The sequence below is a fragment of the Lasioglossum baleicum genome, chromosome 7, assembly GCF_051020765.1.
Source record: "Lasioglossum baleicum chromosome 7, iyLasBale1, whole genome shotgun sequence".
NCBI lineage: Eukaryota > Metazoa > Arthropoda > Insecta > Hymenoptera > Halictidae > Lasioglossum > Lasioglossum baleicum.
This window is the reverse complement of record NC_134935.1, coordinates 17925328-17950856: the sequence shown is the minus strand read 5'-3', so window position 1 is coordinate 17950856 and position 25529 is coordinate 17925328. Positions and strand designations below refer to the sequence as shown.

At 38.9% G+C, this 25529-nt stretch overlaps 5 protein-coding genes across 6 annotated transcripts; 2 read left to right on the top strand and 3 right to left on the bottom strand.

Annotated features, from left to right (window-relative positions):
- Positions 1 to 511: 511 nt before the first annotated feature.
- LOC143211059 (putative cytochrome P450 12a5, mitochondrial) lies at positions 512 to 10556 on the bottom strand. Its single transcript, XM_076428484.1, is given in 11 exon segments — positions 512 to 4902; positions 4964 to 5164; positions 5581 to 5659; positions 5778 to 5947; positions 6849 to 7032; positions 7105 to 7355; positions 7666 to 7807; positions 7893 to 8015; positions 8297 to 8408; positions 9439 to 9735; positions 10367 to 10556. Coding segments are annotated over 11 exon segments (1860 nt in total). The 3' UTR covers positions 512 to 4791.
- Positions 2013 to 4651, top strand: LOC143211056 (uncharacterized). The gene is made up of 5 exons (XM_076428480.1): positions 2013 to 2851; positions 3069 to 3168; positions 3413 to 3514; positions 4240 to 4398; positions 4455 to 4651. Exons 1-5 carry the CDS (start codon positions 2448 to 2450, stop codon positions 4509 to 4511), a joined length of 822 nt encoding a protein of 273 aa, XP_076284595.1. The 5' UTR covers positions 2013 to 2447; the 3' UTR covers positions 4512 to 4651.
- Positions 10557 to 11431: 875 nt separating the features above from the next.
- Positions 11432 to 17080, bottom strand: LOC143211060 (H2.0-like homeobox protein). The gene is made up of 4 exons (XM_076428485.1): positions 15619 to 17080; positions 15305 to 15511; positions 11846 to 12036; positions 11432 to 11626 (listed from the first exon to the last, which is right to left on the bottom strand). Exons 1-4 carry the CDS (start codon positions 15722 to 15724, stop codon positions 11438 to 11440), a joined length of 693 nt encoding a protein of 230 aa, XP_076284600.1. The 5' UTR covers positions 15725 to 17080; the 3' UTR covers positions 11432 to 11437.
- Positions 17081 to 17233: 153 nt separating this feature from the next.
- On the bottom strand, positions 17234 to 21382 carry LOC143211058 (uncharacterized). Of its 2 annotated transcripts, none has more exons than XM_076428483.1 (4): positions 21191 to 21382; positions 20943 to 21112; positions 20150 to 20445; positions 17234 to 18922 (listed from the first exon to the last, which is right to left on the bottom strand). In XM_076428483.1, the coding sequence occupies exons 1-4, from the start codon at positions 21199 to 21201 to the stop codon at positions 18782 to 18784; spliced, it is 618 nt and encodes a 205-aa protein (XP_076284598.1). In that variant the 5' UTR covers positions 21202 to 21382; the 3' UTR covers positions 17234 to 18781. The 2 variants fall into 2 exon arrangements, with proteins under 2 accessions (XP_076284598.1, XP_076284597.1); XM_076428482.1 differs by having other exon boundaries at positions 17236 to 18922; positions 20943 to 21115.
- A 273-nt stretch (positions 21383 to 21655) lies between these two features.
- LOC143211057 (uncharacterized) lies at positions 21656 to 23021 on the top strand. The gene is made up of 3 exons (XM_076428481.1): positions 21656 to 21964; positions 22032 to 22151; positions 22225 to 23021. The coding sequence occupies exons 1-3, from the start codon at positions 21656 to 21658 to the stop codon at positions 22483 to 22485; spliced, it is 690 nt and encodes a 229-aa protein (XP_076284596.1). The 3' UTR covers positions 22486 to 23021.
- The last annotated feature ends 2508 nt before the right edge of the window (positions 23022 to 25529 follow it).

Sequence of the window (25529 nt, the reverse complement as noted above, 5' to 3'; positions counted from 1 at the left end):
AACATATTTATTAAATGTGCAGCTATTAGCTCGATATTATCCTTTATTCATAAGACACTAAAAGTTCTTACAAATGGAGGATAATACCGATTGCCCAGGTCTCACCACGAGGAGGTTGGTGCACAAGAGACCCGAAAGGGAGTCAGAACGAATGCGATATTCCTTCTGGCTCCCTTTCTTACACAACGAAGAACTTATACTAAATTACGCAAGTATGTCGAGTAATTATCGCGGACCAAAAGGTGTGAATCGGAGAAGAAGTCTCCGATCCACGGGGGATTAAAGGCAAATCAGGCAGAAGGCTCTGATTCTTTCAAAGTGAGAAACAAGAGCGAACCAGAGCAGAAGGCTCTAGTTCGAAGGTGACGCGGCGCGTACAATGCTTGCAGTGCAGCTCCGGTCAGAGCCAATACCAGACGTGTCCTCACCAATAGAAATGGACAGTGAGAAGTGTTCAAACATAATACCATCTCTCTGCCAACTACCTGCCACCAGGCAACGCAATGCGTTGAGATGACGTGGGTAGGATGACGAACAGAGAATTTCTCTGCCAACTACCTACCACCAGGCAACGCAATGCATTGAGGTAACGTGGGTAGGATTACGAACGGAGAGAATGGCAATACGAGTGAACAGGTCTCAATGAACCACCCCTCTCAATGTATCGACGCCGAATACCAGCTCCAACCGGTCTGGTACATACAAGCAAGGTCCGACACAGCAGAAGGCTGTTCGATGGTTCCGTGACGATTTGCCTTCTCACCGACGAGAATCTCCTCAGTAGCCTTCTGCACCGACGAGATCATGTCGATGGCCATCTGTTTCTCACTCCAGTCAGAATATATCCTAGAGAGCGTAAGAGAACACCGAAATATTCGGGTGACACGAACTCCCATAAGGCTGGCAGTCTTTAATAGTACCTCGTCGGTGATAGAGGCATTGGTTTTCTAAAGGACGTGCAAAAAAGATTTTGAAATAATTGCAATTGGTAAATTAAATTTTCTTAGTATTATATTTTCTTATTTCTTATCTTACATTAATTTTCTTATTTCTTACGTTACATTAATTTTCTTATTTCTCATATCATCTCTTGAATAATATTTTAGATTTCCTATCCTTCCTAAATTTCCTTTATTATTTCTCATATGTAACTCACTCGTTTTTGCACATCATTTAGTAAACCAATGATTCTAATTGTTAAAAAAAGTCAGATCGTTTGGTAGGATTTGAAAAATGTTATACTGTATTAAATGGCGTTCGGATACTTTCTCGGGCCACTGTATATATATTGTCTTGATAATATTTGAAAATCGGTTATGCTGTTGCAGTACCTTTCACACGCTGTCTCCTCATTTACTGCTCTGCGAATGGTGTTAGGCGATGATGCCGATTTTCTGTCATCCAAATCAACTAATAGTACATGTTGCGTTGATTAATTAAAATTAGAAAGTTTATATTCTGGAATAAAAATGCTGCGGTGTTGAATGCTCTTCTGTTCGTTTTATAAAGTACCAACAATCGAGACATACGTCTACATTAGCATCATAACTTAATTATTTATCCAGTATTACCAAATGGCTTACAACGTTTCCCATTTGTGCTCGTAACTACCTTCACTAACGATGGCTCATTTAATTATATCAATCGATTCTTCCGTCCCTGCTTTTGTCGTTGCCGAAAACGTCTGGGAAGTCAGTTTCAAGATATCCTCGAGACAACATGGCACGTGAGAGGACTGTGGATTTGGCTAATCAGTAAACACGATTGTCTTAAAGTGAATAACAAAGTTGCAGTATGCGTAATTCTGTAAATAATGGTTTACTCGGTTTTTTGAGAATATGCTGTCGATTATTCGGCAATTGGCCTTCGAGTCCGAACTCTCCAAAATGGCGGGTGATTGTTCCGGAAGTGACTTATTGGATACACTTTCTAAATGAACTTTTCGGAGCATTAGCCATTGTGAATGGTCTTCATTGTTGCTTCGCGAGTGTCGGAGGAATCGTAAAATCGTTCGTGGAAATCGTGTTCATGTTAGAAACAATGTTTAATTTAATTTATTGTCGAAGGCGATCTTCGCAATTTGAGGTTGTTATATTGTACATGTAGCCTATACATTGTTTATGTTATTACATTGTTATCTCAGATTTTAGTCGATGGGAAAAATGAGTTGGTGAAATTGAAAACAGTGAAAGTTATTACGACTGCTACTTATTGTGAAAAATGAATGACCGATTTAGTTGGCTTCGTATTTTACCAACAATTTTTCTGATTGGAATAAAAATAGTTCTACTATAAATTCATAAAATTAAGAGACCAATGTTTGAAGCTTCAATGAGTCTTTGTAGATATTAATCTAGCAGTCGTCCTGTGATGAGTGTCGCGTATCAGTTACGAGGTTGGTGATTTGATAAAAATTCTCACGATGATTTCAGCGTTTGATTATCAAAATGGAAGAGTTTTTCCGGCCGTCTGATCCACGAGACAGAATAATTAGACAAAAGTATTTAAACCGTACAAAAGTTGCACACTACAGCCTGATCGGTACGTTCGCAATCGGTGGACTGCTTTTCATTTTTTCACCGCTTGTCGCAGAGAGCAATGTAACCCCAGTGAACACGGCATACTTCGCGATACCAAGAGAGGAGTTTTGGGGATTTTGCGTTACCTATGCGCTCAATATACTCCACATTGTGAACGCGGCTTCGGTGCTCTTCCTCGATCTCTTAATCATTTGTTTAATATGGCACGCTGCTTGCAAATTCGTATTACTGGGCGAGGCATTCGGAAACATCAATCAAAAGAGACGTGTGGAAATGAAGAAATGGATTAGAGAGCACCAGGATGCAATCAGGTAAACGCCGATCAATGCATAAATAGACTTCAACGAATACACCTCAATAAATGATGTGGACTTCTGGACACTTTAAAATTTTTACTTAAATTTCGCATTAATTCAAACTATTTAATATAATCATTTATATTTTATATTCTAATCATTGTTTTCTAATTTCACAGCGTCGCATATATAAATAATCGTTTAATGTAAAACGCTTTCATTTCTGTGATAGTTATGCGAATGATGTCAACCATGTTATAGCACCGCTCGCAATTAAATCAACAATTGCTGTAGCGTTGTATGTGATCGTATCCTGCCTTCTGCTCACGCACGTGAGTATTTTCGTATTAATTTCGCAAATTTCTCAACAATTAATATTCTGCATTACAAGATACAGGAGCTGCACAGATATTTAGTTCTTTCTGTAACGATTTTAATAGATTGGGAATAATACGACAATGTTCCTAAATTCTTTGAATACCTTCACTGTCCTGTATTTTATCTACTCACTTTGATCATAAATTTATAAGATCCTCTATTTTATATACCCATCTATTCATTATCTAATCTTTCCAGGACCTACTTCTGCTTGAACTGTCGAAATTCTTTATAGTGACCGCGTTCTCGATGCTCAGATTTCTGGCTTGTAGCTGGGCGGCCGACACGATGACCAAAAACGTAAGAATTCCTCTTCCTTGTCCGAAATTACCACTTCAGAGTCGCCATATGAGGGAAGGGAGCACGAATTGTGGGGGAAAAGTCTCTTCGCCAGTACCGGACACATGCACGATAGAGACTAAACACGTCACGTGACGTAAGCATGGGGAATAGCGTCGTGGAAGGGGAAGGTAGGAGTGGACACACACACACAAGTCTTAATCTGGCGACTCTGCTTCTCCAGCCTATTTTGCTGTACCATTATTTAAAATATTATGTACATTATTGAACACGTTGGTAGCTAATCAATTACTCAACATTTAAGTATTCTATGAGGTATTATGTCAATTTCATATTCATACGAAGAAAAAGATTAATATGGAGTGGAATTATTCTAGATCGAAAGAAATGTTTAATTGTCAAATTAAAATAGCACCGTGTGCAAAGGGTTAATATTTCCGTTTTTCATGTAAATCATAACAGAGAGGTTGTTCAAATCCGCCAACTGGCTAATGTTTCGCCAAAGCTTCAAGTACAGTTCACGAAGGCATGTCGTATGAGTATATGTATAGTCAACCATAGCCATAAAAAACGATTGGAAATTCCATCGGGAACACATTGAAAACCCGAATTGAATATTTTCGAATCTGGAAAAATCGGATATTTTTATATATTCTGGAACTCAAAGATACTATGGAAACAAAAAAGAAAATCGCCGGAAATTAATTTTTGAACTCATTGAACAGGCACAGGATATTGGTTGGACGGTTTATGCTACTCCTTGGACACACTTGGCTCCAGTATCGCGCAAGGAGAGGATAATTATTATTCAAATGTGCCAGAGACCCGTCACGATAAATGCAGGCAGATTTCTAACTGCTTGGTCGTTGCATTTCTGCGGTCAAGTGAGTTGGAACATCAAAAGAATATCAAATACATACTAACAGTTCTTATCCTACAGGTCTATTACACAATTTTCTCCACGTTTTGGACGATTAGAGCGATACTGCACGGTTGAATCTACTTATTGAATGAATCTATTTATAATGTACGACGTCGCATAAATATATTTTGAACAAATTTTATTGTTCTCCTACAGACATATAGTAATAAATGTGTAACAGAGAATACACTCCTATATTAAATTACGATTATCGATTACCCACACAGTCTTCCTGTTTCTGATGGGGTGTTTTACCCTTTTCTATACAAAAACTTAACAACGAACACAACACTGCTGGCTATTGTAGACCACAATAGCAAAATGTTTCAGAGTTATCGATCATTTTCATTGTAGCTCAAATCCTATCGACGAAACGGAAACGAAGTGGTTTGTTCGGTACATTCATCATCATAAATCTGCTCTTGATGTCAGCGTAATCGTACTCGATTCTGAACTGTCGCACAATCTAAGAAGGCCAGATGATCGTTAGTTGAAAGAATTACGTGACTCCATATTGATTTCGATACCTTTGCAGTTTGCAACATCATGGTCGTCTCAGCCATATTCTTTCCTAAACACGCCCGCGTGCCATAACCGAAAGGTAGACAGCTGAAATCCGGGTTCTGTTCAGAGGAGCTGTTTATCCATCTTTCCGGTCGGAACTTTTCAGGATCTTCGTAGTTTTCTTCTCGTTGCGATGATATTTGATTCGCCATTATTACGAACGTCTACGAAACGTTTAGAAATCTCTCGAATACTTTATCAAAGATAATTAGCTGAAGGGAACTCTCTCTCTCTAGCTTATAGACATAATAATTCAATAGCTAAAATAATTGACCATTATATTAGACGATTGCATAAGTTAGAGCCCGAAATGAAAATAAAATTCAATGGTTAAGTCTAAACACAGATCTACAAAACGTATTTTTTAAATATTCAATATAGACCCACATAAAAAAGTTGTAAAATGCAACTTTTAGGACTTTTTTTACAATTCAAATAAAAAATTTCTTTCACATTCTGTAATAAACTAATTGCTCTAGCTTCCGAAAAAAAGTTCAAATCGTATAGTACAATATTAAAGAAGTTATCGTCCTTTTTAGAGCGTACGAATATTAATTCATTTCACTGTAACGTTGCTTACTCCTTTTGGTATCGTGTATCCATGAAGAGATATGGTCCTCGGTAATAGTCTGGTGAAATATGGAAATGCTGGACGCAACCTATAAGCGAAATGAAATTATCAATCTTTTGAAATGTTTATAAGATTGCTAATATTTACGTTTTTATTCATGACAGTAAATAGTACAATCGCAAAGAAGCTCTTAATGCAAATGCTACCTGAGACTCTCCTGAAGACACGCTTTTAAATATGGCATTTCCCTTAACGCGCTTTCGGTCAACGGGGAATCATTGGTTGGTAAAACGTTCATAATCTCATCGTACAATTTCCTCTGGGTCCTTGGATTTCTCGCCAAATGATACAAAAGGAATGCCTCGCAGTTCGCCATCTAAAACGAGAGTACATATACACACTCATTAGGGTGTCTCTTATTTTCGACTTTTGAATTTCTTTTACGGCACCTCCCAGGATTCCTCCAAATTATTAAAAAAAAATCTGTGCAAAGTTTGAGCTCGAGCGGACAATGGGGAAACGTGTCCAAGACCCTTAAACATTAAGATAATTAATTAAATGCTCTCATCAAGTCGGTTTTCTCGAATATCTTCTGGATTCGGACGTTGTCCGGCCGATTTACCCATGATAAAGTGGAACGAAAATTTCCTGCAAAATAATCTACAATAAAAAAAAGTAAGTTCTGCAAGTTTTACAAAAATACACATTGTTTCGGCACCGACCAACGTGGTCGGAAGATGCCGGCTGCCGGAACGGCACGCAGATGTGAGCGCGCAAGGAAAATCCACCTCTTAACCTAGATTTTTTTTCAATTATGTGGAACAATATTTTGAGGGATACCGTAAAAGAAATTTGGAAAGAAAATTTCGACAAGAGTAAATAAGACCCACCCTAATATACATGTACATACAGGATGTCCTAAAAACGTTGTACTTCCTTGAAAGGTAATTCCCGAGGACATTCGAAGTAATTTATTCCTTTGCGAAAATGTTCTGCGCGGCTTTGTTACGAAGTTATCAACGGACCAATCAGAGGGCGGCTGCAGGGGACGGATTCCGGCTCGGCCAATGCCAGTGCTACGCTCAGCGGGACCTGTCGTTCGAACCGGAATCTGTCCAGCTGCAGAGTAATTTCAAATAACAGAGACTACACGGCAATGTAATTATCCCATTTCAGATTTCATAGTAAAAAGTCGCAACAAAATCCTCGTGCGACTCGAGCAAGGATTTTACTGGTGAACCTTGTAAATGCATAAAGATCCGCGGGGCAACCATTACCGCTTGCACTCCTAGAATGATCATATCCAGCAGTATTGTGCAGATATCGTCCGAGTTTACGCCATCGGTTACAAGAAGTTTCTCAAGAACCGCCAAGTCTTCTTCCGCCCCTTTCGATTTATCTCCTGTGAGAGATCGACTTCGAAGTTTGCTTTGCGCCTGGCGAACGTACTTCCCGACCATCCTGACAATAAAGAGTTCGAAATTTTGTTAGAATTCGAATTCTTAGTGGAACTTTTTCTAGATAGTTGCATACCCGTCGATAACGTCGCAAGCTCCGAAGAGATTCTTGGCGAACGGCGTCAAAAAGAACCGCCAGACCTGGAAGCCTGTCTCGCAGCGATTCATGTATTTGTGAGCGGTCATTACAGCGTTGATGATCTGCGAGGGCTCGGACGTGGTGTTGTAACCGGCCGTGTCCAAGAAACCTATGTGTTTGTTGAAGACGATGGTTGAGAAGCATTCCATGGCCCAACGCATCGTGTCTTCGTGGAAATTGCGGGGCACCTGCCAATTCAAGATCAAAAATTTAACTGTCTGGGTTGGATTGAACTAAGGAAATCAGAAATTATTCATTTTCCTTTCTATATTCATGTAGATTTCCGAAATTTCGGGCCCCGAAAGTTTGCAGTATTCGGATACTCGAAATTGAAGTTGTATTTATATAAGTATAATGCTGTTTTATGATTTTTCAGTACATTCTTTTTCACCGACAGGTCCAGAATGATTTTTGTATTTTTAGTGTAATCGGTTATCAAACTTCGTATGCCCGAGATTTCGGTTTCTTGCACAAGCCAGTTAATAATTGATTACACACTTCGTCTTGTTTGTTGCGCGTCTTGTATATCCTGGAAATGAATTCGTCGCAGACCAAATCGATCCTGCCAAAGAAGCTAGACGCTATAGTCTTGAAATCCCTTTCGACTTTCTCTCTTATATCCAGCCACTCTGACGACTGCCTAAATAAGTATAGTATAATCTGTTTTTCGAAAGGCAAGATTAACCACCAAGTACTTGGTTTACTATGCCATAACGTGCACTAACAGCGAAAACGGTCCAGCTAAACGATACTTCCGATGATGTAAATGATAGTGCTGTAATATATCGATGCCGCTGCGGATCGGGGTGTCTCCTTCCTGTCTGAATACTTCGGCTATGTGTTCCGGTCTGAAATTATCAAATTATAACGTGCAGCAGAGTTGGGCAAAATGTAATTTCAATTACAATTAGAATTACTTACCAATTACTGTAATTTGAAATTGCAGAGATACAATTACAATTACATGTAATTGTAAAACTTAAATGGACTTGGGCCACTTTCAAAATAAACGTATCATGTATTTAATAATGTAGACAATATTTTGAATAATGGTACAGCAATTTTTAGTGGCGCCTCGGAGTCACCATTCGGGTGCTAAGGGTTAAAAAAATGAGTCCTTGAATATTACCTGTGGATCATGACAATATCTCCTGAAAGAGGTCCATTGATTCTCACGATGCATCCATATTCGTTGAAAAGGTACTTCATTGGCGTGACGTTGCGATTCCACGATAGGCGTCCTGAAAATCGTACATTTGAAGCCTATTAGAACGTTTGCTTTGGTCGAAACAAGTGGTAGCGAATTATCAGACAGATAATTATTCAAAAGTAGACAAGTATCCTCCCATTAATTATGTATAAATAAAAATTTCAATGAATCTGAAACTTCGCAGAATCTACTGAATATGAGTTTCATTTTGTTCTAGAAGAAATTCTTTACCTAATTCTTTTCTAAACAATATTTAAACATTAAAGCAAGCGAAGGTATAGAACAAATATAAATTCGTTTTTCCTTTTAAGAATTCGAACTAGAATTCGAACCAATAAATTCAACAGCTTTCATTGGACAATCATTGTATTTCGTACATGATTTTCAGTAGATATCAATTCGAAATTAAGCCTGCAAAGAAACCCGATGAACCAATCTATTTCAATCCTCTATCTACAGTGAATCCAAACAGTATTTAAACACTGCATTTCAGATTCCCAAAAAAATTGTCGATATTCAAATTATGATAATTCCGTAGAAACAAACAGTAGAACTATAAGCCTGTAACTAAATCTGTGGTAGTTTCAGTCGCAACAGTTTTTAAAAATTTTCACGGATGTTTGTGAAAAGAAATCTTAGAATAAAATGAATGATGGATTATGAAACAAGAGGCTTCTTGCTTCAAAATTAGTCGGAATTTATTGTTGTACAACCACAGACAACCTCGGACCGCGTAAACCACTGGTAGTACATACTGACATATTGATTTAATGCGCTCAAAAACTATATTTTATAACAAGTTTAAGACTGTCGAATATATTCCCACCAATTGAGGAATGAGGTATTATAAAAAAATGCAGTATAGAACAAAGCAAATGGCTTGAATGCAATCGCAATTTTTTCGAGAATCGGGTATTTAGTGTTTAAATACCTCTTCAGATCGACTGTATATCACGAATGATGAATTTCGCAGTAATCGCAGATTTTCCGTGGCATATGATTTTTGCATGTGACATTGCGATCTTCGGGTTTCGACCTATCGGTACTTCAACAGATCGTACCCTGGGTGAATCTGTTGATTAGCAGACTGGAAAACAGTTGCGTACCAAGGAGCGGCACGTATTTCCAATACTTCTCCCAAAGCTTCAGGATCGCCGGGCCAGGAATTTCCTCGAATGGCAACGGGGATTTATCCACGACAAACGGTGGATCAATTCTTTGAGTAGATACCTCGAAGGAGGATGATGAATCGTCGATCGGATCCAATAATGGAATCGCGTCTGTGCGATTCAAGGTGTCTGTGACGACTGCTGCTTGACTTTGTGCCATCGATGCAGCTGAAACATCTTTATTAGTCACTCCAAATGAAAGAAGCTGTCCGGATCGAATTGTTTATTAGGTTGTCGCATATGAAATGTCCGACTTTAGAATGTAAATGCTAGTATAACGTGTTTTGATAAAGAAATGAGCAATTATACAATAGAAAAGGGTACACCACACCGATTTTGATGATCTTGAAATATGTTGTCCCCTGAACCCCTACCCCAAAAAACTTAACCCAGACCTAATCAAGATTCGTTTAAAATGTCGGAGTTGGCTGTAGAGGATCTAACAATTTTTTTTACAATTATCTCGACAATTATAAGGTAAAAGCCCAGATAATATATTCGGAGCTCATCAAAATCGGTAGGGAACTCCGTTTCCAGATTGTTATCCCACGGAGAGTTAAGTTTGTACAGCTTTTAAATGAATTTCGCACGAAGAAATGCGATTTCTTCTGGGCGAGGTGCAGGGAGAGGGGTAGAGCCCCTACCCCGCCCTAAAAGACGAATTGGAAAAAGGCGAAGTTGGGTATAGTCATCCTATGAGTTTTTTGCGAATATCTAAAAATCTGAGGCCGAGCGGTCTCAAACTTGACAATATCTTTCAACATTATCACAATCGGTAAAGTGTATCCTTTCCTGTATAATTATATAAATATTAACATACTAAATATCGGACATTTCATATGCAACAACCCAATTGTATATATTTTAGAGTTTGATGTTCACTCACAGATTATGTCAGAGGTATTCAGATTCAGGCATTTCTGGTTATCGTTCGCTGTCAACGGCTTCGCCATCTTCATTACTGAACACTTTCGCGACAAGGTCGCGATTGTTGGGAAAATCCGTTGCATCGTGGCGGTAGTTTACTGATTCTGTAATAAACAATAAGAGTGATCAGTAGATTGCAGATTTTATGGCTTTATGATAAAAATTAGTAGGTGAACTGTTAGACAGAGAAGACACTAGAAGAATTTATGATCATTTATATCGTATTTTCAGCTGACTGAAATTATTGAAGATAGACAGACATTTCTATTTGATTATAATAATATATAAATATAAAATCAGTAACAGCAAGAGGGATCGACGCTTATTCGTTATCAATTTTATTATACAACTTTCCCATACTGACAAATTCTTAAATTTCGTCTGTTCTATATGACAATTGTCTTGAGTTATAACTTGTTTTAAGGATGGATATTTAAAAATTGTATGCAAAATGAATATTTCCTGCAATAATTGCAAGAATAGCCATTGCAGAAAAATTTATAATAATTTTACGAAACTGGAAATAATTCAGCCATTAATTTCTGTTATAAAATGCACAAAATCTGCAATCTAATAATAATAGTAACATTTCGAAGTCTAAATACATAAATAAAATGACAAATATTGCTCACCAGTGTCCCGTAATTAATAGAACAAATATCTCTTCTTGGAAACTTTTTGTGTTTCAGTTGTGTGACAGCTGACGTTGCGAGAAACAACGAATCAGTTGCCTCGGCAGCGAGTACAGCTTTGTGAAGATAACTCCTTTTTCAAGTGAAAACGATGAACAAGCAGTCGACGATTTTATACAAGCTCTATTTCTCTGTCTATTCGGTACAATTTCACACTAAACCGTGTTGCAACGAAGAACAAGTCGTCGATTTTATACGAACTTTATTCCTATTACAAATTTATCGTTACAAATTACAATCTACCATACTCTATTTAATGTACATTTCGATTTTCACACGTCGACTTCGATCTCGACGTCCTCCTCGTCCTCGGAAACAGTCTTTTGCGTTGAACTTTTTGTGGGATCCTTCGTTAATTTCCTAGTCGTGTCCTTTTGCGAGTCAGGATTCGACAGACAAGCGTTCTCGCTTTCCTTCGTGTGTCGCCATTTCATTCGTCGATTTTGGAACCAGACTTTCACCTAAAAACGCGTGATTATTTTCTGAATTCCAATATTCGAACCGCAAGTGTTTCGAATCGAATCAGTTTTTCTTCATCGATAACAGTTATCGAGCAGGATCCAATGTTTTGGACACTATTTGTTATTTGTAACGAAAAAGTATAATAATCTACTTTGTATTAGTGATTTTTATCGTAGAAAATTTTAGAAAATTAAAAAATAAGGGGTTAATCATTTTACCTGAGCATCTGTGAGCCCCAATGTCGCTGCGAGTTGCCTCCTGTCAGGTTTTGTTATGTACTTTTGTAAGGTGAATCTTCTTTCTAATCCTTTCCGCTGTAAGGAGCTGAACACTGCTCTGGACCACGATCTTTTTCTTCTGGTACTAGCCTCTGGTTGATTGTTCGGCGTCGTAGTGGAAGTTATTGGAGCTGTGAATGAAAGTAATTTCTGTCATCGTACATCTCTTAAAGGTAAGAGACTGTATAAATTGGTTACCATAAACATTAACTAGTGTAGAACTGACGGAACCGGATTCCTATTTTATTTATTTCTTGATGTTTTATATTGAAAAACTTATTCTAATTTGTTAGAAAGCTAAACTCGTTTAAAGAATCGTCAATTTTCCGATCTGCGTAATGTTTAACGTACAAATATCAGCGTACACATACATATGTACATTGCAACAATTATCATGCCGTGATTGTTTACACCTTCCTCAATATTTTCGGAGACTAATACCCTTCATATTAATTACGTTGCTATTAATTTGATCCAGACCACTGTGCAACACTCGAAAAGTAACACTTTCCGATTGAACTACATTTGAATATGTCGCTCTGTTAATTATTTAAAACTATGGCGGGTTTTACTGATGCGGCTGAAATACTCCACTGTGCGATGCACAGACCGAAGATCACAAATTAGACGGAGATGTGACGCGATGTAAACGGTAGCCTAAGCTGGACGGGTGTCTGTTTCAACAGATCTTAGCCCCGAACAAGAGGCCCCCGCGATTGGGTACTTCTGGCTGATTTACAGCCCTACAGAATGTATACAACATGTGTACGAATTTAAACAGTGCGGTTCCCTCTCCGGTTGGTACGGTCCTCCCAATGAATTGGATGGGCGAGATCATAGTTATTTCGGGAGCCGCTTAGCCTGCGCTTTCCGTAGGTGCAACTGCGATTGACGAATCCCTGCCGCTCCATTAATCGGATCCATTCGACACCGGTACCGTGGAATCGTGTGGATATTGATAAACAATGAATGGGGAAGGTTAAGATAGAGACGCTAAGAAAAAATTGCTATAAAACACTGTATTCGTAATTAACCCTTGCACTCGAAGCAACTTTAATTCGAAAATCAAAATAATTCCTTTCAAACCAGATTATTTTTATTCTATGTCATCTTTTTTACAAATTTAACCAGTTTTCTCATGTAACAATTGAGCTTTTCACAATTTATAGAAAACAGACGAATTTAATAATATTAAAACTGTTTTGTATAATGGCGTGACAATTTTTACTGGCGCCTCAGAGTCGCCATTCGAGTGCAAAGGGTTAACTACTACCATTTCTTCCGACCTAGAATATTTCCATGATCTTTTTTGTTGTGTAGATGAAAGCACTGATACGATTTATTCCTACAGTATTCAAATGTTTAATAGTTTATTCAATACGAAAATATTGTATAATGGGAAGAATGTTTTTAATAATGCTGTAGCACCTTTTAGTAGCGCCTCAGAGTGGCCGTTCGGGTGCTAAGGGTTAATATTAGATGTAGTTGTAAATAATGTGCAAAAAAGATTTTGAAAAACTCCAATTGTAGTAGGAATTACATGAGAATATACTAAACATACTAAAGACATTTTATTTGAGCCCGTAATGAAAATTTAAAATACGTATTTTGCGGATCTATGTTAGTTATAGACGTGCCGAGAACTTTATCGACATCGGTTCACAGCAAAAAGAAAGAAAAACAAAACGTAACACAAGGAAACATGTAAGAGTCTGTGGATTTTAAGCAGAAGTTGTGAAAAACTGCGGTTTCCCCCACTTTCGACTGCTCAGAGCTCGTGTTTTGCGATCTCCCCATACGTATATCCGTACAGTATGCAGAACACTGTATATCGAACAGCATGTTCATAAAAATTCTTCGTAACCTAGTTACTTTGAAAAGAGAACGAGAAGCGCACGATGGGGGCATTTTCTGATTGTTTAACAAAGAATATTTGGCATTAGGTGGAGAATTTACAGACGCAACAAATTGTTTTCATCGAGAACATGAACCATTTTAAATAAATATTCATTCTTATCTCTCCCTCTCTCTCTTTAACGAAGTATTTAAAAAATTATTTCAATAAATTCGCACCCGAGGTAAACAATATGATAAAGAATTGTTTAGTCATAGAATGAAACAATCAAACAAGAAATCATTTTTTATACGCGAACAAACTAACGTATAATTATTTTAAAATGCAATTTAGTTGTACAAAATGATAATAATCATTTTCCGAATACTAGATCGATTGAATAACGTCGAAAGCATGGGCGGAATGAGTTCATATCCGATCGAAACGTGTAAAATTATTCAAGCCTTGGATATATTCGAGTGTCTCTGATTAAGTACAGTGGTTTCCGAGTTTTAACTAACCGTGGAAGGGTCACGACGAAACCGCTGTTTATACGGCGTGTAAACCAACGGTGGCACTTAAGATGTCGTTTAAACACGGACAGGAAACACGAGAATACACTGGCGCGTAAATATTTTGCCCTACTTGCTGCCGCGTATTCAAGAGACAAGACCAGCAGCCCATATGGTCGCATTTGTTAATGACGCAACATTCGTTTCACGAGCGTTTAGGGCATCATTTCCGCTAAGATGATCTACACGGCTGCGAACTGGGGGGTCTTCGAATTATCGATTAGTCTCCTCGATGAAACAATCTGTCCGTCCGACGATTAATTGCCATCTAACAACTTCTACTATATCGACAATAAGCTCCACCAGTTTCTGTAGATTTACTTCGTCTTGTAAATAATTACTGGATCTCCAATATGATGTATAAAAGATGTGGATCTAAAATACAGTTACTACAGACTGATTTGATTCGAAACTCTCCCTTCTTGAATTTATCGATTATCTACAAACAATCAAGAACCATTATCGAAAATAATCTTTATTACTTTCTGTGTAGTTACTTTGTCTTTTAAATAATTACTGAATCTCCAATTCGAAGATTCTTTCAATTTGAATCTAAAATAAGATTACTACACAATACTGAGTGATTGCAAGGGTCACGAATTAATTCGTACACCAATTAAATACTTTGACAGACGTCGATGAAGGTTTTCTTTAATTTTAAACACGTTCTAGCCAAAGATGTTGTCACCACACCTTAGAATACGAATGTATCGTTTCGATTTGATTTAATATTAATTCTTATTGGAACCATTCTATTATCAGTAGACTGGAGATTTGATTAATTTGTGGTAAAAATAGGTTGATGCAATTTAAAAGTTCTGAACTGACTAATACCATTAAAGTAAGAAAGAAACTTCAATGCGGCTTCTGTTTCTTGAAATAGCTATATTTCCTTACAATTTTTATTTTTAAGATGCAGCCGCTTGTATGCATTTTATTTTCAAATTGAACACAAACTTTGCAATCGTCAAATAAATGAAAAGAGGAACTTACGTCGAGGAACAGGTCGAAGCGGAGCCGGTCGATAAATATTCCCATAATTTTCGATGATTGCGTGGTTCGAGTTGCCATAGGTTCCGGGGATCGTGGTTTGCCCGTAGGAAAATGGAGGGCAGATTCGAAGCGCCTCGCACCTGACACAGCTTCCAGGGCAAGGGCACCGCACCGTCGAGAATTGCACCGGAAGTGGCCTGAGTACATCTTTCAAAATTGCGCAAGCTTACTCAGAAGACGTTCGCACCGATAACAATGACAACAATACTTAAACTACAATTAACATCGGCCGCGGAATCGAGCACTGTTCTCACCTGTCTTCTTCGCCGATATGTCGTCCGATAGTATGCGTTCCACACCGAACTTCAACTGCCTCGAACAGTTCGTTGCATCCACGACGCGGGTTTTTACTTCGTTCATCTTCAAGTTCTCAAAGCCTTGCGTTAATTATCCCTAGAAAGTTTCTGGATCAATTACGAAACACTGTAACCGTATAAATATTTGTTTCCCATTTCAACAGTTTTAATCAGTTGACGATAATACGATCTCTTTCACTTTTGTCATAAAATCCGTTGTCCAAGAACGATCTCACTTCACACACTTCGAACATTTACGCTACGATAATCGTTCGAAATTGAAGCGCGTCAGTTTTCACACATTTTCCCGTGACCGGAAGCAACGCTTTATTCTCGTACCCGAGCATGTGATTTCTAATAGCGTCCGACTGCCGCGATTTTAATAGCTGATCGTCGTTAGGAGGTCGGAGATAATTAGAAGGGACTCGAGACGATAGAACGACTATCACGGAAGTGCATAAGAATGAATGAGCGCGCGCGTATTCCTGCCATGTTCAGAGGAGATTTTCGTCTACGAAAAAAAAAGAAATGATCGGAGCTCGCCGTAATTTCGGCTGTGGGGATTGGTCCACGCGGATGCTGTAGGCGTGTCTCACAGAAGATTGGTCCCTGAAGAATGATGAGTCCGAGGCCAGGGTTGCGAGACTCCATGGTGCGTCGCTGGCAACAATTCCGCTCCTCGAGATGATTACCGAGTAAATGTTACAAAAACCGTGGGTAAATATCAACCTAAACTAACTCCTTTCGGGAATCATTATACAAAATAATAAATAACCCTTGAAAAGTAAAACTTTGGACGGAATGCGGACAGATGTTACCGAAACCACAAATGTAAACGCTGTGACTCCGTTCCTGCACCATTTATTGTTAAGATCATACTTTGATAAAGACGTAGGCGACGTAAACGGTGACTTTATCTTACTAATGAAAAATGTTAAAGTTACTATAAGCAGTGTCATGATGTATTCAAATAACTAAAATAATTAATAATTGAATTCTTGAATTCTTTATTAATGTACGGTTGTATGTGCTACAAGTAGACAGCTGATCTTCGTGCAAAAGAATATTTTCTACCTGGATTGCGACAAACTGGAGTGAAATAGAAATTTATTTTCTTTCTTAATGTGTTTGACACTAAACCTACCGAGCCTTAAAAGTAACTGGTACGTGTTCCCTTATAAAAATGACAAGATTGATTTCATTTAGACTTTGTACAGCTCCTATTATAATATGTGCTCCGCCAAAGATATCTACAACAATCATTTCTTAGGAAATTATCTATGTATATAAATAAAAATCAAATGCTGTTCGTTGGTAAGCGCATCATTTGAGAACGGCTTGACCGATTTGGCTAATTCTTTTTTTAAAATGTTCGTATTAGTCCGAACTGAGTTATAGGATAATAAAAATTGGAGAAGTATCACGGAAAAATGGAAAATTCGGGAAAAACTAAAAGTGCTTTTAGAATCATATTTCAATACAACAAAAAACGAACGTCCTAGCTTTTAATAAATATTTCCTACAACCGCTACAACCGCTAATTAATATTTATTTAATCAATATATAATTTACATTATCGACGTCTGTTTGCATTATCGACATTAAAAAATGCGTACTTGTCATATTACTTTTCCTCGTATAACCAACGGTTTTCATGAAAATTAAGAAAACGTTGATTTTAAACTCATTTTGCTCGAATATCTTCTAAACTACTTATCCCATCGAATTTCTGTTTGATAATATATCAATTCATATTGATTGAAATAATATAACAATACTCTTTAATCCTAAAGGTTTTAGTATTTTGAATTACACCTACTCTTTTTTATCAGAAATGCATAAAATCTGTCTAGCTATCAAACGGAGATGTCAAACTAAGATGTCAAACGATTTGAAAAGTCTCGTTGCCGATCGAAAGGAGCTGGGACGTCTCATTTCAATCAATTGGAAACTGTAATATTGGAAGCATTCTAAATCGATGTTCTAAAAGCGGAGGCATGCTCCTTTCTAATTCTTTGTATACGCGTGATATCGATAAAAATGTCTGGTTCTAAGGAACACCAATCTCACTAAAAAATTGATTTATTGGGTCTGGAACTTCGTATTACAATACTTTGCTTATTGCACAATCAAATTTGCTAAATATTTTTGAAGGAAAAGTAAATATAAATTAAAAAAAAAAAATATACGCTCTCTTTTTTCCCTAATTTCATGAATCCTTGCGGTAGGTACAAGAGTATATTTTCTTGATCCGAGTACGTGTTTCTCGTGGATTATGGTGTCATGCCACGACGATCGAAGATCGGAAATCGAGCGTGGCAAAAAGTATGGTAACGATGAAGTTTTGAAAAATGCTACTCGGGCTATACATATCCGTGGAATAATAGCATAGAGACGTATGGCTGATGATATCTCTGGAAGCCATATGGTTATCTTTGCATGCAGACTTTCGGGAGTATACAGTCACTTAGGTGTTTATTTGAAGAGCCATGTTTGAAGCAGCCTCTCTACCCACACGCCAAGAATATTCTTCGGGATATGTACACACCGCGATCCTCTATTCGATTTTATTAGGTTTTAGGATTTTCGAGAGTCCGCCGAATCGTGATAATCGAACCTTTAATTGAGTCGATCGAGATCGCGGAGTCTTGGTCCCGATCACGATGGCATTTCGCATCGATACATCTAACAGACGAAAACAATTGAAAAGATTAAAGTATATTCTAGCTAATAGATTATCCTATGCTAAGCCAATTTTACGTCTCAATGCATCTCGACGCAGCGCATTCGAATTTTTGTGGACACGCTTAGGACAATATGTAGGAGCGCATTTATCGACACATAATTAAATGAAAAAGTATATTGTCATTCGTACAATCTGTGCTTTTATAATCTGTAGTAAATATTATATCGTAAAAGTTATTGCGTTCTTTTTATGTTACGTCGAGTACGCGTGTTAAAATTATTTTACCATGCAGTCTCGAGATGAAAATATTAAGAAATCGATTACTTCACTCGCTGTTTTCTCTGTAAACGAAGACTACCGCAATTTCATGGATCCCCTTCAACCGTATACATTATTCTTTTAAATATTTGTATGCGACAATTTTACAGTAAATATTCATTTTTTGGTTTCATACATCGCATAAGATCGCGACAACATGATCATTCCCTGATAAAGTTTCTCGATCTCGAAGTTATTTTCCGCAGGATCGAAGATGCTCCGCTTCGGCCGTATGTAGCTCTGCAGTCCCTGCAGATTCTGAAACGCAGAAGTCGCTCGAATCAAGCCGCGCCGCTGTTACTTCGAATTCGAACGTTTTCCGCGTTTCAGGAAAATGACGTAATTTTTCACGCAATCCTCAGCGGCGGCGCCGCGAAGTTTGTTTTCCAACAGCGGTGCATGTTTTCCGAGACCGTATCAAGAAAGACCGGGATCGTTCGATTTCGACGAAAAGCTGTTATGAACCTCCATTAAACTCTTATAAAGAAAAATCTGAGCTTTCAGTTGCACCACGAAGAATGTCAATATTCCTAGAAATGGACTGCGGATTTAACGTAACGAAAAGTATTTGAATTTCCCGTTCTCGCAAAATTGTCGACAAATAAATTGTGATGACTTTGTTTAGAATACAACAAGAAACTTGGATCACTGTCTCCCCACTCTACCATTCTATTCTACGACGCTACTCCCCCCACCCTTCCGCTACGGCCAGATCACGTGACGCGATCTCTGTCGTGCTTGCGGCACAATGTCACGTGACTAATTCGTAAGCCTATTAATAGGATTTTCAATAATTGTGCTGCACCAAAAGAAACTATTAGATGACGTTATTGAGGGCGACTTGTTAGTTCACAATAAAAATTGCTGTTTCTATCGAAGGTTCCATTAAAAAGTGTTTAGCCATGTAACATAGATTTTTCAAAATTATGCAATAATCACCGGTCGGTAATGTGTTAATTTTATTCCTAATTTATCATGAAACAATAATATTTGTAAGCATTTTATGGAAGGATGATGTGTTCTGAATACACAAAAAATTGGTGGCCCTCGAAATCTAATAAGTTATAAGGAAAAGTATTATAGAAAATAAAATCGACAACATTTTGTACGTATTATTGCGGACTAAAAAGTGCCATGTACCAATTACTGCGGATTAGAATTCGAAATTATACGAGCGTACGAAACAATCAAGGCGAGACGTTTAGTCATAATGTAAATTGAACAAATCACCTCTGGAATCACCCCTTTCAGGGAAGTGCAACATTTTTGGGACACCCTGTATATCAGTATTTACTCTTCGTCCCATGCGTCTGTAGATTTGATTAATTTCAGGAGGTTTCCGATGTTTCGTTTCGATAGATTTCATTTAGTGCGTGGGGAATTTTGAATCCAGTTTTAGGAAATGTCGATTATACGGTAAATTATGGATTGAAAGTGAGAAAATGAGTACCACGAACGCTTCGAGAAATAATATACAGATCTTACCGATAGAACGATCACGTTCCCGTTGTTCCCGCCCCCGGAGTTTCGGCGAATTGCCATTATTATGAGCGTGAGCAAATAGCCGCCGAAAGCGAGGAACGAGAGCGCGGTGACGGCCAGCTGGAATATTTTCGAGATTTTCGTGTCTCCTTTTCCTTTCTCTTCGTAGTGCTCGCCGTATCGTCTCAGGGGCCTTTCATTGTGCTTCTTTGCGTACCTCTTCAAGGGAAGCGCCATTGGCAGCGAGACGGATAACGTTCTGCTCGATGCTTCGCCGTCATCGTCGTCCTCGAAGATGTCTGCAAATGCGGGAGTAAACGACGAAGTACATAGAAATTTATTTTATTAATTTCGGTATTTTAAGGTGAAACAGAGTCCAATTTTTTAATTCATGCAATAAACTTTAATGAACAAGATATTTTCCCTTTTGCTCGATGATGCTTTGCAAAAAGGAATAAATAAGATATTTTATTAATTAAAGTTCATCGTTTGAATAAAGAAATGCGGTTTTATTTCACCTTAAAATACCGAAATTACTTTCTTGCCAAACCAATAAATTAATGCGTAGGCGTAGATGGAAGGCGGGGTTCTACAATTTCTACAGCGAAAATGTAGCTGGCAGCTATAGCTTTGCAACGGTATAAATTTTTCTGCGTAATTCTCATCCTATGAAATTTTATAGCTAAAACATGAAACGTGTCCCAACGACAGTCCCTTACGTGCCATAGCTGTGAGGGGAGGGCAGTTCGAAAGTCTGACGCTAGATTTGACTAATTACTGGGACATTTCGACTTACCTTCCTCATCCACGAGCGAAGATCTGATGTGAATCAGCTCGCTCATCGGCAACTCGCTCAGGCCGCGAACCTCGTCCACGTATAAAGTCGTCCGATTCGCAGACGCGACTTTCAAACAAGAAAACACGAATAAAATGAATGCCGCAGAAATAAGTGATCGGCTGCTGCTGCTTCTGAAACCGACGGGATCGAGAGCGTCTCATAAACAATCAACACGCGCGCCGAAATTATGCTATGCAAATTCTTACCCCGTTGCCATATTAAAGTCTATTCCGAGTATCAACGCTGTTAGTGTTGCTCTTGAATCCTTCCTATCTTGGCCAGGACAGTTTTCGTACTACTTCGGGACACAACTGTCCTCTGAATCGCGAGATCTAGGTTCCCGTGGTTGGCCGACAAAGCGAGAAGAGTGCCAATCGTCGGTCACCGTGGCGTGAAGGGTAACGTTAGTGCTCAACGGGTGGAAATGAGTAATTAACACCCGTTAGGAACACCTCAAGAATGATTTTCAGTTCAGTTGGAAGCCCCGCCGAGACATCATGCACAAGTTTCTCTGTGTCTTGATCTGTGTGCTGGGAATCTTTGTCGCGGACTCCTTGCAACAGAAGAATGGCAAGTTTAAACTAGTTGATTAGCTGCCAATTCAGCAACTTCAAAGATTCCACAAAATCAAAATATTTTATTTAATCGCATTTTCGGTCCCGTTTCGTGCGATGTCTTATTATTTTTCCAATAACGAGAAAACATATACGTGTTCCCCATGCATTTTAGGAGTGCTGGACAAAATTAAAGCAGGTCTGGAGTACGCAACGAATTACCTAGAAACAGCAAAAGATATTGCCGATTTGGTGGCCAGAAGTTTGGGTAAAAAGCAAAAAGAAAGACGAGGGGAGGATGAGCAAAACGAGAAGGGAGGTTTCGTGCCCTCGAATGTGATGTCAGCGTTTTTTCGGATGATCGGTCTGGACTCGCAGAAAGTCACAGCGATCGTGGTGAACAGCGTCATATTTCTTGCGCAAATGGTAAATATCAAAAGGTGCCAAATAACAAATATTTGAGTGTCAAGGTACGCCGCATCTACTCTTCCAGATTAGTTCGCTGTTCGAATTGAAACCGCCAAAGGAAAATATTGGAAGGGATTTGAACGACGAGGACGATACTTCAAACTGGAATCCGGCCAACATGATCATGGAAAGCAAAAACGAAAGAGTGAGTGAATAATATCCTCTCAACTTGCAATATTGTTTTATTAGAGGTCAATTTTATACGGTCTACTTTTAAGATTCAGAAACTGATCGAGCAAGCACACAATGAAGATCTGCCGAACCAGTTGATGGAAAGAATAGATGGCGTGGATGCCGCGTGCGTGAGATTATTACTGTGCAAAACCTCGCCGGTGATAAGGGCTGCTCAGTATTATCTGAAGAACAATGTTCAAGACGAGTCTCGTCGGATGACTGCGTGGCTGCCCAGCAAGGATAAATTCGAGGAAAACAGCGACCAGTGCGAAAACACGCACGCAGACTGCAGTTTATTTTCTTAGCAGCGGTTATCGAGGCGCACTACAGTTTATTTAACTTTATCTGCTGAAAAGTCGGCGAAGAAAGGGGTCAATAAGTCTCGTGGAATTTCAGAAGAATTTCTTATCCGAAGCTGAACCGCTTTTCATCTCGATCATTTTCGACTTACACGAAGCTGAAACCAAAAGTGTAACTTATTCGTGTCGTGTTAAGCCGTGTCCACTAGGGTGGTCAGAATTTAAAAAAGAATTTCATAGGTCGTATACCCCTAAATTGTGAAACCTGGTGGAAAAATGATATTCGAAAAATTTCAGTTCGAAGAAAAAATTTTCTGAAATGGTTCAATCCCTCTGTCTTCATCAAAGTTAATTAAAGTCTTTCGTAATTTCCGCGCACCGTTCTGCATTGTATTATTTTATTTTTGGTAAAAGTACAACAGTATTGATCATGTTTCAAATACTTTTTTAAAATATCAAATCAATCTTTCGCACGATTCTTTGGCAGGCGCAGTACTCTGTACAGAACGATAATGGGTTAGATAATAAGTCGTCTGCGAGTAAAGTAATCATTTATAGACCATATATATTTGCGTCCATACAAATATATACTATATTACAGAATATACAAGGTAGTCCAAAAATTAATTTACCGAATCTTGTACGTCGTAATGCCTCCCGTATCATACACATGCACTTGTCGTCGAACGAAACGCGAAAAGAAACGATCGAATTTCAGTCAACTCCTCTCCGAGTACGCTCGTCGTTTATTATTTAAACAAAATTCTCCGGTGACCGAATAATGAATTATTGGCGACACTAATCACAGATCCAGCCATCACCAGGATGGACAAGTCCCTCGCAGCTAAAACAACAATTACATCGACTCGCTCGATCCTTACAAACATCGCATTGTCTATCAGCGTGAACCGTCATCGGTGAAAAATCGTTTTATCGATGACAAAAGCGCGTTCGCTTCCGCGAGATTTGTTGTGCGAGGAGCTTAACATGCAGTGACGTAACATGAAAACGTAACTAAGTTATAAAATATATTATCTGTAAAGTATGGTACTCCCTCTTCGTCCCCTTTTTACTCCCCGTCGCATTACGACCGGAACAAAATCGCGTTCATGATCCTCCATAAACAGGCTTCGCCAACTTATTGCTCGCGAGCTGCCGGCACTCGAGCCGCTATCCCCACTACCAGTCCCCACGAGCGCGAGAGGACAATATGAGCTTCCCTTTACTTGGGTAGTGGGGGCAGCGCTCGAGCGTCGGCAGCTCGTGAGCGATCAGTTTGCCGAGATCTGCTCTGTATTCATCGCCGGTCGCGAACGGCGTTGCTATACAAGAGAGGGAGCTTCGCACTATAGCGTTCCGAGTGGACGATCGAACAAACGCAAAACAGTCGGACGTAATATCATTCGTTTACGAGGAAGATACTTGTACGATTCGCAAGGACGGTGCTAATAGAAAATCTCTACAATCTGGAATATCGATCATTCCGAAAAAATTGTCTATGCTTATTACCCTTTACCGAAACAAAATCGCGGCCTGCTGCCTCGATCGACATAGCCAGAATCGTGGCCGTCGATCGACGGTCGCGGGCGATCCTCAAACGGAACAAGATCGAACGGAATATATCAACGACCGTAACAACAAAGAACATTTGTTTCAAATAACAACTACGTGAAAAACGAGATGTCACGCGAGGAGATCATCGGTGATTCTCAAGGGTCGCGGCCGTGAATCCAACGAATACTCTCCCACGTTCCAGCATAGAGAATGATCGGTCGCGCTACACTATACATCTAACGAGATCAGGATTATTGCAAGATACATGCTTCAGGGTCCGAAGATTGCTAGAAACCACTAAAAACATCCGCGATCGGTACACGATGGAGTAATTGAATCGCGTATCTGGGTCGTCGGGTCGGTCCAGAAACGTTTTGGCATTACACCGGCCTCTACTATCCCTGTAAATATACTCGTAGTACGCGCATCGTGAGATTATGATTAAGAGTGTCGATAATGACGAAACTTTGGCAATCGAGAGACGTGTCGTGGCGAAACGGAGCAATATCTCATCACGCGGCCGAGCTTCGAAGCTCGAGAAGCTGCCCAAGAGGATCGTGTCGATCCCAAAAAGTCTTATAAGTCTCTTTACAAATAATTTTGATTAGCTGCATCACATTCTGCGTTTGGGAAACATAGGAGGCGAGAGGGACGAGCCTCGGCGACGCTTCTCGAACTACGAAGATCCCGCGTTTCTTTTACCGCGACGAACGCGGTCAATGTTTTACGCGAAACGAATTCGAAGTGTCGGATATATGCACGTGTATCGTAGTAAGTGTATAGAATATAGAGATACGTACAATTACAGTCTCCTCTTGCTCGCTCGCGGAAAAATCGTTCTCGAAAATATATATAAAGGATCAACAGACTGTCGGGAGGAGGAACGGCAGCGAACCGTACCAAGACGTGTACGGGCACCGAGGAATTCTTATTTACAAGAGAACGCGCCCGAAAGTTCCTGTAGTCTAGCCGACCGAGTCAAGATGTCATTAAACACTCTATGAAACTGTGATTGTCGACAAGAAGCTCCACGATTTACGCAGGAAACTCTGTAACAACCCGAAAAGTAGATACTTCTACGGGAATTTTATTTGTAAATCCACTTATTCCTTATTGTGCTTAATAAACAAATGGAGAAGCAGGATTTTAATAAAAAAAGCCTAGACGATGTAATAGACAATCACTTCTAGTTTCTAAATAATTTTGTTCTTTTTCCCTCCTGATATTAAATGAAGGGTGTAATTATTGTTGAAGTTAGATCAACGCAAAACACATTTTGAAACTCGACAATGATTTACTTTCAGTTCTCGTTCACGAGAAATTGATTCGGTTCGGAACAAATTGGTTAAAAATTCGTTAAAAATTGATTCAGAAGAATCCGAACATAAGTGGTTCATTTACGATAAAATTTAAATAGAATTTGAGAAGGAACTACATATAAACCACTGCTAGAAAGCATAACTGCAGCCAATAGCGCAGCGCGACGTGGCAAGGAG